Source organism: Puntigrus tetrazona, chromosome 12 (assembly GCF_018831695.1).
Source record: "Puntigrus tetrazona isolate hp1 chromosome 12, ASM1883169v1, whole genome shotgun sequence".
NCBI classification, from domain to species: domain Eukaryota; kingdom Metazoa; phylum Chordata; class Actinopteri; order Cypriniformes; family Cyprinidae; genus Puntigrus; species Puntigrus tetrazona.
This window is the reverse complement of record NC_056710.1, coordinates 1,687,301-1,704,104: the sequence shown is the minus strand read 5'-3', so window position 1 is coordinate 1,704,104 and position 16,804 is coordinate 1,687,301. Positions and strand designations below refer to the sequence as shown.

The following is a 16,804-nucleotide window of genomic DNA, read 5'->3' as shown; positions in this document are numbered from 1 at the left end:
TGTTTATTTACCCGAATTCGGGCTCTGGCGGCCTCCACTCCTCCTGGCTGGCCGGCTATGGACACCTGCAGAAAAGGAACAAGACAGTATGTTCATGGAGAACAATTTTGAAGTTACATTTGCATTGATTTTAAATGTTTTCCACAAGACGAGTTAGGGCTGTGTGTTTTGGGCCGACAGGAGGCCGAGTAAATGATTTTCATTTTTGCGTGAACTAATCCCTTAAGAATGAAAAATACCCGTCTGCCAAATGTTATCATACGAGCACCACTAAGAGGTGAGATTTCTTCATTCTGCCGTGGCTGGCTCTTATTCACCTGTCAGCAAGTACCAGCCACTCTTAACCCAACACATGGGCCCGCAATGAGGGAGTGCCATGTCATTGCTCAATTTCCACATTCCCCACTTCATCAAGTCTGGAAACATGTCTAGCATCCAATTATTTTGTCTTTATCCTCCCTTAGGCTGCAGACTATAGGCATACAATCAGTTGCTCGGTGATACATAAACTCATTTCAGAAAGCAAAACAGCTCCAGAAACTGAGATGGAAATTATAATCTTTTGGGTTATAACCGTCAAGAACATTTCCGTCATGTTTCATCCCAAAATGAATATACATATCATTTCTAAGTTTAAATAATATTGCTATCATATTGCTTTAGCATATACTATTCATTCAAAATACTGTTATAAGGAAAATTAATACTTCATTCGAGTCCAGCATCAAATTTATCAAAAGTAACGGGATAGACTAATGTTACCAAAAATTATGTTGATTTACATATACATCGATAAAAGTAAAAAATGTTCTAAAAATGATCTATGCATCAAATCAACATATTAGAATGATTTCTGAAGGATCGTTTGACACTGAAGACTGAAGTAATTATGCTAAAATTTCAGTAATTAATAGTACTGTTTTTTTAATAAAATAAATGCATTATAATAAGAACAATTTATTTAAGTATTTATATGTTAATTAATCATACCCCATTATTTAAGTAATGTTTTGGCAACTATCTTATGATAACTGAAAACAGGTCTGAAAAATATTACATAATTACATTATTATTATAAGATTACAGCATACTGGGCATTATAACAGTTACATGAAAATCAAAAAGTGAGATAATATTCATTATGCAAATGAAAACGTCTGCTTAATCGTTATAAAAAAATAATGCTGCAAAATTAAAGACGATACCAGTCCTAAAAATAGTTGTTATTTTTGATTATGCGCAAATTTAAGCAGCTTCTTGATTGTTGGGAGTGAAATGAGAAATGGACTTGATCACTTAAGCTGGGTACGTCAGAATCTCACCTGGTTGCTCTTCTCAGCTTGGTTGTTGCGGTTGGAGTCGGGGAAGTGGATGTGACAGCCCGTGTCCTCCATCACCTTCTTGATATTGTTTCCCCCTTTGCCGATGACATGCGAGTGCTCGGTATGTGAGACGTCCATCTTTAGAGTCACCCGATTACTCTGAGGAAACAAAAGGGTAGAACTGTATTAACTGCAGTAACAGTCACCTGAAGGCGTAATTTCTATACCGTTATTTGTCCAACAACACTCTTATATATATATATATATTATACTGAACATACCAGAATATACTATATGTATCTGATTTAAACAATGTTAAACAAAACATTAAGCAACACAACTGTTTTTGACATTTGCCATCACAGAAATAAATTAGTATATTCAAATGCATTGTCAGCTTTTCAATGATACCTTCTGGGCTGGCAGAATACCCCATGTTTGCACATGGTGGCTTTACTTCAGTTTTTGTTTCGTTTTTTTTCAAGCTGAGGAAGTTGCTTGCACTTTCAACATTAAAAAATGTAACATATTTTAAAAGCGAATGCAATTTCTTCAGTTTTTATTACAGGAAAACCGATCCTGCCCCTTCGAGCAGCTTTATTAAAGTTGCGACAGATTCGCTTAGATCTGTGAGCTAGAACCAAGTCAGATTTCCATTACATCAAGTCTACAGAGAGATGTCAATACACGTCGTTTCCCGATTCACGTCAAACGATTGAGGGAAATTACCTCATAAATCTACAGTGATGTTACTGCAAACTCTTCGGTTGGCATAGGTGGATGTCCTGCCATAAATTACCAGACCAACCAATGGCTTTAGTCAGCCAATGCTATAACGTGTCTTTTTTCTGCCCAATTCGATTTAAGCCATGATTCAATCCTTATAAATATAGGAGGAGATCTTGATGTCATGCTCCTCACAGGATCTTCAGATTCCATCGCTTCAAATGTCATGGCTGTCGTAAAACCAAACCAAAAGCATCCATCTACTACAGCAACCAAGAATGACAGGGATGACCAATGAGGCATGTTTGAAATGCACAGTGACTTATCAAATAACAATCACCCAATCTGACTTGACATGCTCACCTTTGTGTCCAGGACAGACATGATCTTCTCCTTGGCTTCCTTCACATTGTCTCTCTTACCGCTAACTTTGATATGAGGATCTGGAAGAGAAAAATCCATACATGTAAGGCATGTCACAAGGTTTATTTGCCCACAAAAAAAAAACACATTAAAAACCAAACCACTGAGGAAATCAGCGTGTTGGAATAATTTCTGAAGCATCATATGACACAAGAGTGGTGAAAATACAGCTTTGCGTCACAAGAAAAAATGACATTTTAAAATATAATTAAATAGATATCGGCTATTTTATATTACTGTTTTTGCTATATTATGTTATCAATATACAATATATGTATAACCTCAAAACTCTTGAGTGGAATCAACAACAACAACCAAAATATTTTGAAGTAGTAAGTTGGCTCAGCACAGGTAATCAGGCATTTAACTAAATATAAAATTAACTAAACTTATTTATAAGCAGTTATATTCGTCATAAACTTTCATCAACAATGTGGACATTTACTTATATAAATTATTTGGTAAGTCATATCTCACATATATAATGTTTCAGTAGGGCTGCCAGAAAACTCTATGCAGTGCTTCATGGTTAAATAAATCCAGACAATATTTATATCATTCCAGCACTTGCTCATTCTGTCATTGACTTCCGCACCATAAACATCTGTCTCATTGTGCTGCAAAACCCCCCAAATTCCCCTGAACTAATCCACTTTCCCAACCTTCATGCCAACATGAAGTAGACCTCTGCTTAGTGTCCCACAGAAAGATTTCTGACTAACGGTCCACTTTACAACTTTTCCACCCAACAACCGCCCATTTATACCCACCTTGTTTGTAAAATATGAATGCATTTTTAAAAAAACTGGGAGATTGTGACTGTCCCGTTGACTGTAATGAACACTGTCAAGGTCCAAAGTATGAAAGACATTGTCAGAATAGTCCATCAGGGGTTCAACCGTAAAATTATGAAGTGATGAAAATACTTTTTGTATGGAAAGAAAACAAAAATAACATCTTTATTCAACAATTTGTCATCTCTGTGTCTCTCCGCATAACCTTAGCTCCATTTTGGAACATGGTGTACGCTGTTCTGTGTCAGTTTTCATTCAAAGTAAAGCATAATACTCATAGAAAATGTATCCTTTAGTTGTTGCCGACACAGAGGTGCGTACGTTTTTTGAGTCCAGCGGATACTCTCCAAAATGGCGCTACGGTGACAAATAGTTGAATAAAGTCGTGATTTTCATTTTCTTACAGTACAAAATGTATTTTCATCACTTCATAACGTTACAGTTGAACCACTGATGGCAGATGGACTATTTCGACGAAGTCTTTCATATCATTCTGGACCTCGACAGTGTTATTTACTTGGCAGTCAATGGGACAGTCACAAGCCTCTCGGTTTCATTCGAAATATTTCGATTTTTGCTCCAAAGAGAAGCAAAGCTTTTACTAGTTTGGAACGACATGGGGATAAGTAAGTGGAGTAACACTTTAAAGTTCAAAAGATGTGCTTTTTGTTATTAAAATGTAAAAACACTAAAATTTCATATGACCCCACACACGTTTTAGTAACAAGGCAGCTTAAGAATCTAAAGCAAGCCACAAGACAAGCCAAACCATATAATTCGCTCTCCGCGAAGGAGGAAGACAAACACAAGGCTCCAGGTCCAGCGCTACACGTCTGGCTTTCCGTGCTATAGCTGCTGTTCCGGCGCTTAAAGGAAGCTTGAGATGAGAGCTTTCAATGCCAGAGGGAATGAGTGGAAAAGCCAGGCTAAATCACTGTCCCACGCAGAAGTGAATTTCTCCACCACAAAATCCTGCAAAACACCCGTTCGGCCCGACTGGACGGACACTGCGGGAGGAAATCGCTCCAGTCCGGCTCCAGCGACATTCCACGAAGCAGAAAACATACCGAGCGTTCAGAGTTAGCCACTACAGTAAGACTGGCCTTAGTTAAAATTGCATGTAATGTGACCATTTTCTGTGGTCAAGCTCAAGTGCTCACTAGAGGTTTTACAGTTTATACTGTGGTGTTAGGGGGAAAACAGGAATATAATCGCATACAAAGGGGTTCGTCTCGTACAAACGTGCCAGTTGAGTGTGGTTTAACACATGTAGGATTACACCCGATGATTAGTATCGCTCGGCTTCCACGCTGGCAATTATCGTCCACCTCACCAGTTTTGAGTGGCATCCCCTTAAGGGTTGGATTTACAAGAGTGGTGAAAACGACGAAATGCAATACGTCCATTGCATACAGAGTGAAGCAATGCCGGTGTGGATGGTGTTCAAGGTTGCCACAGTGTACCAAACTTTCAAATTTGTGCATGCAAAGCAAAAAACGGCTTATTAAATTGCTTCAGAACCATAAATCTGCCATTGGTGCAGTTATTGTTATAAGTACGAGAGATGGTGGGTTTGAGAAAAGCACGGACAAATTGTTTGGGATTCCTGAGATTTTCATGGAAATATCTAGGCTTAAGCTATATGCTGTAGCGGTTCGCGATACAGTTAAGATGGAGGAGCAAAAAAGGTACAATATTTAAACGAAGGTGAGCGGATTTCTGAAACGTAAAACTAAATATCATCAAATCCCACTTGTTAAATTCTACGAATCAAAAATGAGGCAGCCTATACCTTTATTGTTTTGAAAGTAAAATGCTCTAGCATTTTGCACCATAGTTGCATAGTTGTCTGGGTTATGGATTGGTATTTATCAAAGGTTTATAGTTAAAATGTCTTAATGATGCAACTATTCTTTTCACGTGATGCTAACTGATGGACTGGAGTTGTGTAGATTATTTGTGGATTATTATTTAGATGTTTGGACTCTGACGGCACCCATTAACTGCTGATGTTCTATTGGTGAGCGAGTAATGCAATGCCAGATTTCTTCCAACCAAAAATCATTGCAAATATCAAATATTAGTATGTGACTACCTTGAAACTGAACAAATTCTCTTTTCTCTTGATGATAGTAATGCTGCACTTTCATCCAAGTAAAGATATTTTTGGCTTAAAGCAGTGAAAAACATACCATAAAACAAGTACATATCAATGGACAGGACACCAAAAACAGATGTATGTGTACACACACACGCGCACACACACACACACACGTACATAGACAGATTGTGTGTGTCCAGAATGCTTTGGCTATCAGTGAAGAAAGACCGTAATAGTATAGCTGCAGTAACCACTAGTAAAACTCATCATAGGTGTTCTTTCAGTGGTTTCCTCACACCTTTTGACTACAGTGTTTAAATATAGCTCCATCTAAAGATGCTTTGCTGACACACACCTCCATCCACAGCTGGCTTTGATAAGCGGTACACTGAGCTGATTGTGGTGAGAAACACATCTGTTGAAGCACATTCCTCCGAGAGTCTAAATCAGTCATTTCCAACACAGCGGGGGAATGTGAAAAAAGGGGAGAAAAATAAACAACCAACAAGCTGGATACACCAAATCAGTTCACTGCAGATATGATTCATCACGCTGAATCACGGGGAAAGAAACCGTTTGACTGCTGCCGGCTATAGAAGCACGATGTTTGACGATCGGTTTAGGATGCTTTGATTCGAGCGCGGGTTGGTGGAGAAGCTGAGAACAAGAGGGAAACGTCTGTTCGGAAAGTTGTTTATCCACACTGGGGGGTGGCATGAGCTAAATGGAGCACGCTGTTTCGGAGGCCGCAGCGTTTTACGGGCTGCTTGGAAATGCCCACAGTGGATCGTGTCATGTGTTGAGAGACCCGCAAACCGTTGCAGCGCCGCCACTGTGAGTGAAAGCAGCAATAGTAAAAGACAGTGCTGAAAAGATGTCCGGGAGAATGTGCATCTGCATCCTGAGAAGCATGTTTGTTTGAGGAATATACATTGATGTTACAGTCACGCACACACACACACACACACACACACACACACACACACACACACACACACTATGTAACAGTATGGTTATGCTGTTATGTCGGCTGGTTATGCTATATCCTGCTACTTTACATAATTTAAGGCAGAAAATAACAAGTGAACAAAGCCAGTTTGAAAAAAAAACTGACACATTCAAGTCAATGTTTTTTAGAAAGGGAATTTTTTGGGCTTCTCTTTTTATCACACCATAAATTTAAAAATACTCTCAACAGCCAGGAAAAAAAACCCTTTTCACCATGTTTTATGAATAAAATGTCACATAAACTGAGACTAATGATGAACTAATGACTTCTGTCCCACTGCATGAGAAAAAAACCCCCCTCAATTATTGCACACATATACACACACATAAACACACAAACGCACACACAAACACACACACACACACACACACACACACACACACACAAATCCTTTTTTCTTCTCTGCCTTGCTTCCTAATGTAACCTTTTAATAAACATGTTACTGTATACTTATTTTGTGACAAAATGCTTATGTTACGTGTATATATATATACACACACATATTTTTTTAATTATTGTAATTTTATTACATATAAATTATTGCTTACCCTACAAATAAAACAAAATTAAATTAATAAATGAATTAATTCATTTGCAATGCATGTAATAATTTACAAGCTATGTTGACAACATTAGGCACATGACTTTATCTAAAAAGAGTCTAACATTATATTTAATAAAAACATTTTCATCAGTTCATGCATTCCACAGGACAATAACCCGTGACCTTGCATGGCATCGCTAGCACCATGCTCTAATGTTTAAACTAGGAACACAAATGTAATTTAACATGGATTCAGTTTAGCTCCTATTGTGATGTGATTGGGTGTCCGTCCGCATGCCTGATTCTCCGTCCCCAATGGATTTTAGGATCGCTGTGCCACTAGGTGGCAGCCTCAAGACTTTCTCTGTTGCTTTAAACTTTTGAGGTGGTCTAAGAAGGAAAGTATCCTTACAAATAGTTCACCGAATTTTCCAAGAGGCTTCAAGTACAGAAAAATAATATCGTCGCATCCATGTTTTTAAGATTCCGCAAAATACAGGTCCTATAAATCTGCTCCATCCCTTTAACTTTTAAATTTGTGTTCTCGTGTGCTTCATAAGTCACATGATTTAGCACATCTGGTGTCACGACATCTTGCACAACAAACAGTGTGAAAGCTATGCGCCTCTACTGCTGTGTGTGACCGAACAGATGTTCGTGAGCTAACAAAAACAAAAGACACTCACGCACTCTGGCTCGATTCGGCAGTTCACATGAAAGAGAGAAAAGCAATTAATTCCGTTTCAAATGACAGTCATTTTTTAATGGAGCTTTTAGGCCTTTTTTTTCGTGAAGGAAAAGCAGGAAGCTGCTCTGTTTTTCTATTACATACTTTGAATTGCTGCACCATCACGAGCGGACAGATGTTACGGCAGCGGCGGAGTTGTGATAACATCTTCTCGTGTGAGGGCTGCAACCAAAGAAGGCTTGATGATAATATTGAGACCTTAATGGAGAGGCTCAGGCTTTCCTGTGGCCCTCCAAACGGCAAAGAGGCCTCCCAAATGACTCGGGATGTTTATTGCTGTTGTGTTCCTGTGAAGTCCCAGAGAACATACACGTGAGCTGTGAATGTCTCGTTATGTAGCGGAAAACACTGCTGTGTGCGAGCCCACACACACACACACACACACACACACACACACACACAGGTGACTGTGTCAGTTTTTATAAATACATATACTTAAATACATGAACTACTTAATGTATCTTTTAATATATACATTTTTGAAAGGACTGAATAATTTGGCTTTCTGCAGTATTTTGAATCTGCCAAAAACTTTTTTTGTTGACTTTTTTTTGTTAAATAACCGTATTATATAATTAAGTTATGTTAAATTACATTTATTATATTCTATTTCAAATTAGAATTTATAAATTATTAATTATTTTAGGCAAAAGAGTCTGTAGTCCTGTCGAAGAGATGAGATAAAAACTAATGTTAAAGTCACATTGCAAATTATACACACACACACATATATATATATATATATATATATATATATATATATATATATATATAAATAAAAATACAGTATTACCAATTGAAATAAATAAATAAAATGCTAATGCATTAAATATTATTCATTATTTTTTTATGCTTTATTATTTATTATTTAATTTTTTTATAAATCAGCTATGTCAATTAAGAGCTGTCATCACAAATTATTAAAAGTCTGAATTAGCAAGCACATTTAAGGAACTATTTTTGGAACTATACGATTATATTATAAGAAAAGGTTCACTGTATTACATTATTTCAGCAATTTTATCAAATACAATAATAGTATCACATTTATTAATTTACCTGCAGTAAACCCCGAGCTCTGATTTCTCTCAACATTATCTCAACAAGTTTCTTGCGGTAACGTTAAATTAGTGAATACATTCATGGAACTTTTTATAGAACTTGTTTTGTATCAACTATAAAATCCTGTTGGAGCCATAAAATTCCAATGTTCCTCACATCTGTTGTTATGGTAACGTCTCATTTGCTCCTCACACTGTAACAGAGTCATTCTGGGAAGAAATTTATTTCCTTGGGATCAAGAGGCTGTGTCTATTGTATCCAAAATCTGCCGACAAAAGAGCCAAAGACGTTCATTTAAAGCAAGAAACCTTAAATCCCCTCTGGGTCCACTGTGGGAGCATACTGGGCTGCGCACGCCAGCAGCCTAGCAGCTCTCCATGGAGATGAGAGCCCGGTCTGATGCAACCGAGCGGTGGACAGGGTGATAAGCACTGGAAGAACGGAGCGCTTCGGACTGTTTTTACAGCTGCTGCCCCCCTTTAAGAGCAGGCCAGTGGGAGTTCTGTTCTCCTGTCCTCCTATAAATCTCTCCATACAGCAGCGCGAGATTTATTCAGCGTTCTGAGATGGACTGGCCAAGATGGCCTAGGAGTGAGGGCAATGTCAGCCAGGTTTCTCTGTCTTTGTGTGTGAGAAGATGGTCTGGGCAGAGGGAGCAGGGAAGCGCTCGAAATCTGTGTTTGACACCAGTTTTACTTTTTTTTAAAGAACTCATAAAGCATAGCTGACTGATCATGCATAAACGATAATGGTCACTGTACACACTTATAAAAAAACGTACAAAAGCAATGCGCCAATGGCTTTTCAAAAGATAAATGCTAATTTGTACCCTTTAGGGATAAAGACTGTTCTGTTATTTAAAGAAAAAAATTATCATATATATTAAGCAACACATATATATTTTCTCAAGCAGCAAATCAGCGTAGACTGAAGACTTTCTAAAAATTGAAAATTCTGATTTGTATCAAAATAAATTACATAATCATAATTAATTAAATAATCATAATAAACTGCAAGTTTTTAGATATTTAAAAATCTAATATAATATATTTTGACCCTAAAATATATTTTGGCTATTGTCACATATATTAATGTATTTTAATCAAATAATTTCAGAACCTAAAATATATGACAATTTGTGTAACCATTCGAATGCTTTTTTTTTTTTTATCCAGTTTCGACACATAGTAGTGTAAACTGGATTAAAGGTGATATGCGTTTTGCTTCTTCTATTTAAACTGATTATGTATTTTATGAAATTTAAGTCAACATAGCAGCATGCTTCAATGCCTATTATTTTTGTAATATATTGTATTTGGATATTCAACCAGAAAAAATATAGGCCACAAGCTTGCATGGTGATTACATTGTGAAAAGCGGTTTGTGACAAAAGAACGACAAACAGCAGACGTTTTCAAGAAAGATAACAAAAGCGTTTTTACTTTTTACAAAAACACTCACAGATGACTCATTCAAAAAGAGCAAGAATGTGCATTGAAATAAATACAGGGTCAATTCTGAATCCGTGTTGACTCGAAAAGCTCCAGCGACAAATGAAACGTTGCTAATTTTAGAACAGGACATTCACCGCACGCCGCTAAGATGCAACAAAGAAGGATATCATTTTGACTTGATGTCAACATGCGCGGGCAGAATGAAAACTCTGAAAGAAGTAAAGTCTTTCCGAGTAAATCAAACTCAACCTTTTTTGTGACGGTGGCGTGTGAAGGTCTGCGGAGTATCAACCTGAGCTTTACGATGGCAAATGAGTGAAACAGACCGCGAGAGACTTCAGAGACCCCAGATGAAAACTCCCTACGTCAGCTCAGACTCCGCAGCAATGGAATGCATCCTCGGGAGCCACATAAATATGCCGCAAGCTGCATTTCCACTTTTAACACACAAAAGAGTTTCTCGGGGCCTTTTCTGGTTCCTAGCATTCCAGCTAGGGCCCATCCGAAGGCGATGATGACTGCATTAGTTGTGATGGCTCTTTGGCCAATAGAGGCGAGAGATAATAGCACATAACTGTGGGTGTTGGTCCCGTCCCAGATGATCCACGGTTCCAGAGACTTTTAGGAGCCTGTAAATGTGTCTGCAAAGTATCTGTCATTATTAAGCAGTTGAGGCCCTGATATTACTAAGCACTTTCAGCCACCGAGAGACATGCCTAGCATACAGATGAAAATATTTAATTGTTGGTAATCTTCGTTTTTTGGCAGAAAAATAAAAAGTGCACTGGTTCCAATAACGACGCTCGCAGTGATGAATAGTGCACTTTAAAAATGCAAAACTAAGGAGTTTACTATATAGTGCATGATTCATAAATGAATACATTTTGAAGTTTTCATTACAAAACCAGCTCTATATGGCTTATCGGGTGTAGTAAACTTGCTCAGTAGCTCACCCGGTACACACTACATACAGCATTAAAAGACTTGTAGAAGCAAGCTAAAATGGCACGGTATCACATATTTGGTTTTGTTAACATAATCGGTTAGGTTTAGTGTAGTGTAGTGCGAAATTTTTTAGCGCATTTTTTAGCGCATTCATATTGTTGCAAAACATGCAAGAAGCAACGTGATAAGTTTTTGCCGAAATGTCGCCACAGACATGTTTTTCCAATGAAGCTGGGATGAAGACAGAGGGAAAATTATGCAGCGATTCTCACAAATTTCTCTGTTTTCAAACTGCATTAAAACTCAAAAAACAAACGCTTAAAAATAGAATGATTAAGATTTAAAAAATGTTGTCACATATATATATATATATGAAACACATTCAGAAGTGAAACGTAAGAAATATTATATTACATAAATATTATAGAAATATAGAAATATTACAATATAGATATATTACAGAAATAATATAGAAATATTGTAAATGTAAAAAATATATAAACAAACAGATTAATGGTTATACTTTTGTTAAACATCACATCTAGATTTGATTTATAAATAAGAAAAGAGTGTACAAAAGAGATATAGATATTAAATAGCAATTGATATATCGGTTGCCAAATATTAGAAGCTATAATTAATATATGACCCTTGACCCCAAAACGAATCATAAGTTGAACGGGTATATTTGTGGCAACAGCCAACAATACATTGCATAAATTAAAATTATAGATTTTTCTTTTAAGCCAAAAATCATTAGGATATGATGTTTCATGAAGATATTTAGTTTAGGGCTAGAACGCTCGATCCCCTAAACTACAAACATCTCCGCTCCTCAACAATCACATACACCCAAGTGCATCACTTTCATCGTGCCACAGAGACGGACCCGAAGTCAAGGCCGTTAGCTCAATCGCACGCTGCGCTATCTAGCTGATTGTTTTCTTCCAGAGGTGTCGCGCAGGATCAACGCGTCTTAACTGTCACAATAAGCAGGAAACAGCAGGTCCCCGGTGCGGTCCACATGTCAGAACCGCGCATGTGTTTTCCATCATTAATTAGCTGGGATGTTTGCTGCATGCAGTCACCAGATAACCGCGAACGATTATGTAACATTTTTGTCAGAGCAGGCAATGCCCGCGCAAGCTCGCCAATATAAACCACGCGCAGGAATGCGAATGGCCTTTGACTTGGGCCGTGACCCTGAAAACACATTGTGAGCACACATGAACTTGATCTGATGTCTGTTGTCGGCCAGGCTGTTGTTGTCAATGTTTGCATTCCGCAGTGTTATTGCTGTTGCCAGAACTTTACAGAGAAACGAAACACTTGTTTGACGGACATTTCGGCTCAGAAGATATTTCAGCATGAAAGGACGCTCGGCTGAGTTCATCAGTGATGTGCCGTGACCTCTGTGAAAGAGTACATCATTTGGAAAGCACTGAATTGGAGGTGTTGTGGTGGTACCATGGTGCAGGGATGTTTCACTGGGTACTGCAATGGCTTCTTGGTTTACCGGGGTATTCCAAAAATAACAATAAAATTACAGTTTTACCATGGTTCATTGCAAAACAATAGCATGCATGTCCAAAATACATGCAATACGGTACTTACACTTTGTACTCTTTTTAAAGGTTTGGTTGGTAAAACTATCAAATTTGTCAAAAAAAGTCTCTTATCCTTATCAAGGGCAGGGCTGCATTTATTTGACCAAAATACAGTAAAAATTAGGCCCATTTTTATTTTAATATATGTTAAAATGTCATTCATTCCTGTGATGCAAAACCAAATTTTTTGCATCATTACTCCAGTCTTCAGTGTCATGATCTTTCAGAAATTATTCTAATATGCTACTCGAGAAAGCACAATATTTCTGTTTTTCAGAATTCTTTAATAAAAGAGACAAGCATTTATTCGGAACTAATCTTGTATAACATTATAATTGTCTTTATTGTCACTTTTGGGTCAATTCAATTCATCCTTGCCGAATAAAATATTAATTAATTTTTACAAATCTGGTAACGTAAGTGACAAACAACACATGCATTATAAGGCATAAACATTTTCAAAACATCTGCTAATTTTTTGAACATTCAAACAGGGAGCATTTGAGCATCTTGTTTCCGATGAGAAAACAAACAGTGCTTTATTTTGTAATTCCAATGGACGTTGTTCTGAGTGGTTGCTAACTTTACCAAGTCAAAAGTGTCAAATATCGTAAACCTGAATGCTTAGGAGAGCATTCTCTTCCCAAAAAGCCGCATGATTTAATTTCCACGCTAATTTTTCCGACTGGACTCAAACACAATATAAGTGAGGTTTCGGAGGATTCCATAACAAATGAAGCAGCCCAGTCGAAATCTCATGAACATCCACCGATACACTGTAAATATGATACTATTCCAAAAACAGGACTGATAATCTAAAGCGCAAGTTGTTCTCTTCCTACAATAACTAGACAAAAGACGACCGTAATCAGGGTAGCCATTGCTGAGATATTACTAGAAGGATCCATCTGACCCTGAAGCCAAGATACTGTCAGTGATGACTATGTGAAGATTTGTTTTGCAACCACATAATATGTAACGCTTCGATAAGACAAATTCCAGTTAATACAAGAGCAAGAGTGTTGAATGCTAAACAGTACCGTTGGCGCGTTTACGTGTAACCAAATATTTCATTTATTATCAGATTGATGATTCATGGTGAAATTTCAGTCCAAATGAAATCTTACATAATCTATTTAATTTTTGAAATCTTTTGCCACGTATACCCTTGAATCTGATTACTTTCTTAATTGGGATTCCAAAATACTTATAGGGTTGGGCGGTATATCCTTTTTGTATGATATATTTTTATAAATTAAAAATAAACTATAAGCTAATACCGCATCTAAAATGACGTACAGTAGATTGATACCAGCACATCTGCAAAATAGAGAAAACATCTCTTATCTCTACTTTTTACTATCTTATCTCTAACTATCTCTCTTTTTATTGTTCATAGTTATTCGGTCAGTGAGAGAGAGTGAGAAGTTACACAACACTGTTTTCAACCAAAAATGGAAAATATTTAATGCATTTTATGCATGTTATGTATGTTAAATACGTTAAATAAGACACTGCATGTCGTACCATGTATGTATGTGTATGTGACAAATAAAATTTGAATTTGATTTGAATTTGTTTTTTGGGGGGCCTGAAAAAGCTCACTTTTGGGTTTCAAAGTGCAAGTTTTGGAAAATGATACTGTTGAAAATATGATTTTGTGAGAATGGTAACATTAAATGTATGCATATTATGTTTTCAGTGTATCGAAATACAAACGTATACAGATTTGTAGCGTTTCTTTACAAACTGACGCCACCAAGCCACTGGCCAGGCATCCATATTATTAGTTGTTTTCATAGATCCATGTGAACAGGTATCTTTTGATACCAATTTCTGATATGTCAACTTCCTTTCTAGGTGTATCATTTAGACAAAAATGGCATGTACGTAGATATGGTGAGATTTTTGCAGTGGAATTAACTTTTCTGAATGTGACGACTGCTCATATTTTACATGCACAGACATCTTGTTTAAAAAAATATGTAATGCACATAGTTATAATGCACATGTAAAGCGCAAATTTTCACACGAACTGAACTTTTTTTGAATCTCAAATTGGCTTCCTTTCCGACTGACTGGAAGTAGTGCATGTAAATATAAGTACCAGAAAGATGCCACAGCTAAGACGCTAGCGTATATACAAACACAAGGTCTTACCTTTCTTTGACTTAGCACCGATCTTCAGCTTGGAAGGCCATGCGATCTGAGTATCTGTCTCCTCCATGACCTGTGGAACAGAAAAGGGCTCGCATGTTAAAATGACCATATTTTACAACTTTTACTGTACGTTTACTGTACTGTACTGTAAAATCAGCATATCAGAATGTTTTCTGAAGGAACTTGTGGCCCTGTAGAATGGAAAGCATGGAATGATCACAGAAAGACACATGATAATATTTAACAGTATTACTGTTCTACAGTATTTTTGATTAAACAAACGCAGCCTCTGTGAACAGAAAAAATTATTTCCTAAACATTGACATGTGCAATTACTCCAATCTTTTGAGTTTGTATCATTCACTCTTACTCTATTATATAAGCCTTTTAAATACTCGCAAAACAAGGCACATCTATTATCTGTATAACTTCATCTTCACTATGCTGCATGTATAGCACTGCTGTTTGCCTTCGATTCCTCTCCATAGTTACGGTCAACATCAGAAATTGGGACCACCATGTGTCCACATTCCAATAATCTGATGTTGGTCATCCGAACAAAATGTCAAGAGCTTGTCTGCCTAATATGTTATTAACGACACACCGCTAATTACTTACAACTTCAGAGAAGAGCCAAGAAAAAGAAATGCGCATTCCTGTCAAGATTACATTTTCGCAGCACTCAACATGGGAGGGGTTTTGACCTTTCTTTGAGATTTAGATGACAAGAAAAAGAAAACAACATGCACATACAGGTAATTCATTATCAAAATATTTATCCCTCAACCTTAACGACGCATAATGATGCTTCGGGAATTTTATTTGGCCAAACTAACTTTATTCCCTGTGGTTAGCCAATACTTCTGTAAGACAGTAAAACAAATAGTGGTAAAGATTTAAGTTTTAGGTTTTGGTTCTGCATGTCATGTCGGAAAATAGACATTTACTTTAAAATACAGTAAAATTACTGTAAAAATAAAACCTGTTGATATTTTATTTCAATAGTCAACTTTAGAGATTAGGTGACTAAACAGTAGGTAATTTTTCAACTACATGCCAACTAGCAGTTATTAGAGTAGACCGTATATATATATATATATATATATATATATATATATATATATATATATATATATATATAAGTAGAATATATAAGTAGACCGTCTGCTTAATATCTTCTAACACTTTATTTTGAGGAACATCATTGCATTTTAAAAATCGAATCGATGAATCCAGAAAGAATGGATTTTGAAGTAACTTATGAAGCCACCATTTTTTTCGACAAATAACATCCCCAACATAAAACTGTGTGTAACATAATCCGTCGAAACCACCCATGTAATGATCCATATCGCATATGTCACATGTGTTGCTCAGTAAGATTATACCACCTAGTTAAAATTTCTCAAAGTATCTAGAGCAATAAGTCAAAAATCTCTGGTGGAAACCAAGGAACTATAAATGGAAAACAGAAAATATGCCTCTGAATTTTTTCAGCGTTACAAATGGAGCATGCAAAAGCCCACAGCCATCGGGAGAGAGTTTGAACAGGAAGTGAGGGCCAGTAAAGTGCTCGTAAAAGTCATTGTGCAGCTGTATCTAGCAATACCAGCCGTGACCGATACAGCCCCGCACGGTCTCTGATTCAGATTTTTGCTGTCTGGATAATTACAGAGTCTAGAGGTCTTACAGAGGACTCTGAGGTGTCTCTACTAAGTAAGGAGCAAATAAGCTGATGTCACTTCTGGGCAGTAGGCACTTCCCAGGACTCTTGCTAGCAGATGTCACTTCTGGCTCGGTTCCAAAACCCAGTAAGCTCCCTTTACGGGCAGCACAAGAAAGATATGAAGTCTGGTCTGAATGGTTGGAACAAGCCTGCATTATTATACCTTCGAAGATGCCTTCTCTT

The 16,804-nt window shown here is 37.0% G+C and overlaps 1 protein-coding gene across 2 annotated transcripts in view; it reads right to left on the bottom strand.

Moving 5' to 3' along the window:
- bicc1b (BicC family RNA binding protein 1b) overlaps window positions 1-16,804 on the bottom strand; it is a 69,603-nt gene that overhangs the window by 25,326 nt on the left and 27,473 nt on the right. For both annotated transcript variants that reach the window (XM_043253971.1, XM_043253972.1), the window contains exons 3-6: window positions 14,896-14,965; window positions 2,412-2,491; window positions 1,323-1,481; window positions 12-65 (exon numbers count right to left, since the gene is read on the bottom strand). In XM_043253971.1, coding sequence (XP_043109906.1) covers window positions 12-65; window positions 1,323-1,481; window positions 2,412-2,491; window positions 14,896-14,965 — 363 coding nt within the window. The remainder of the gene's footprint in view (window positions 1-11; window positions 66-1,322; window positions 1,482-2,411; window positions 2,492-14,895; window positions 14,966-16,804) is intronic.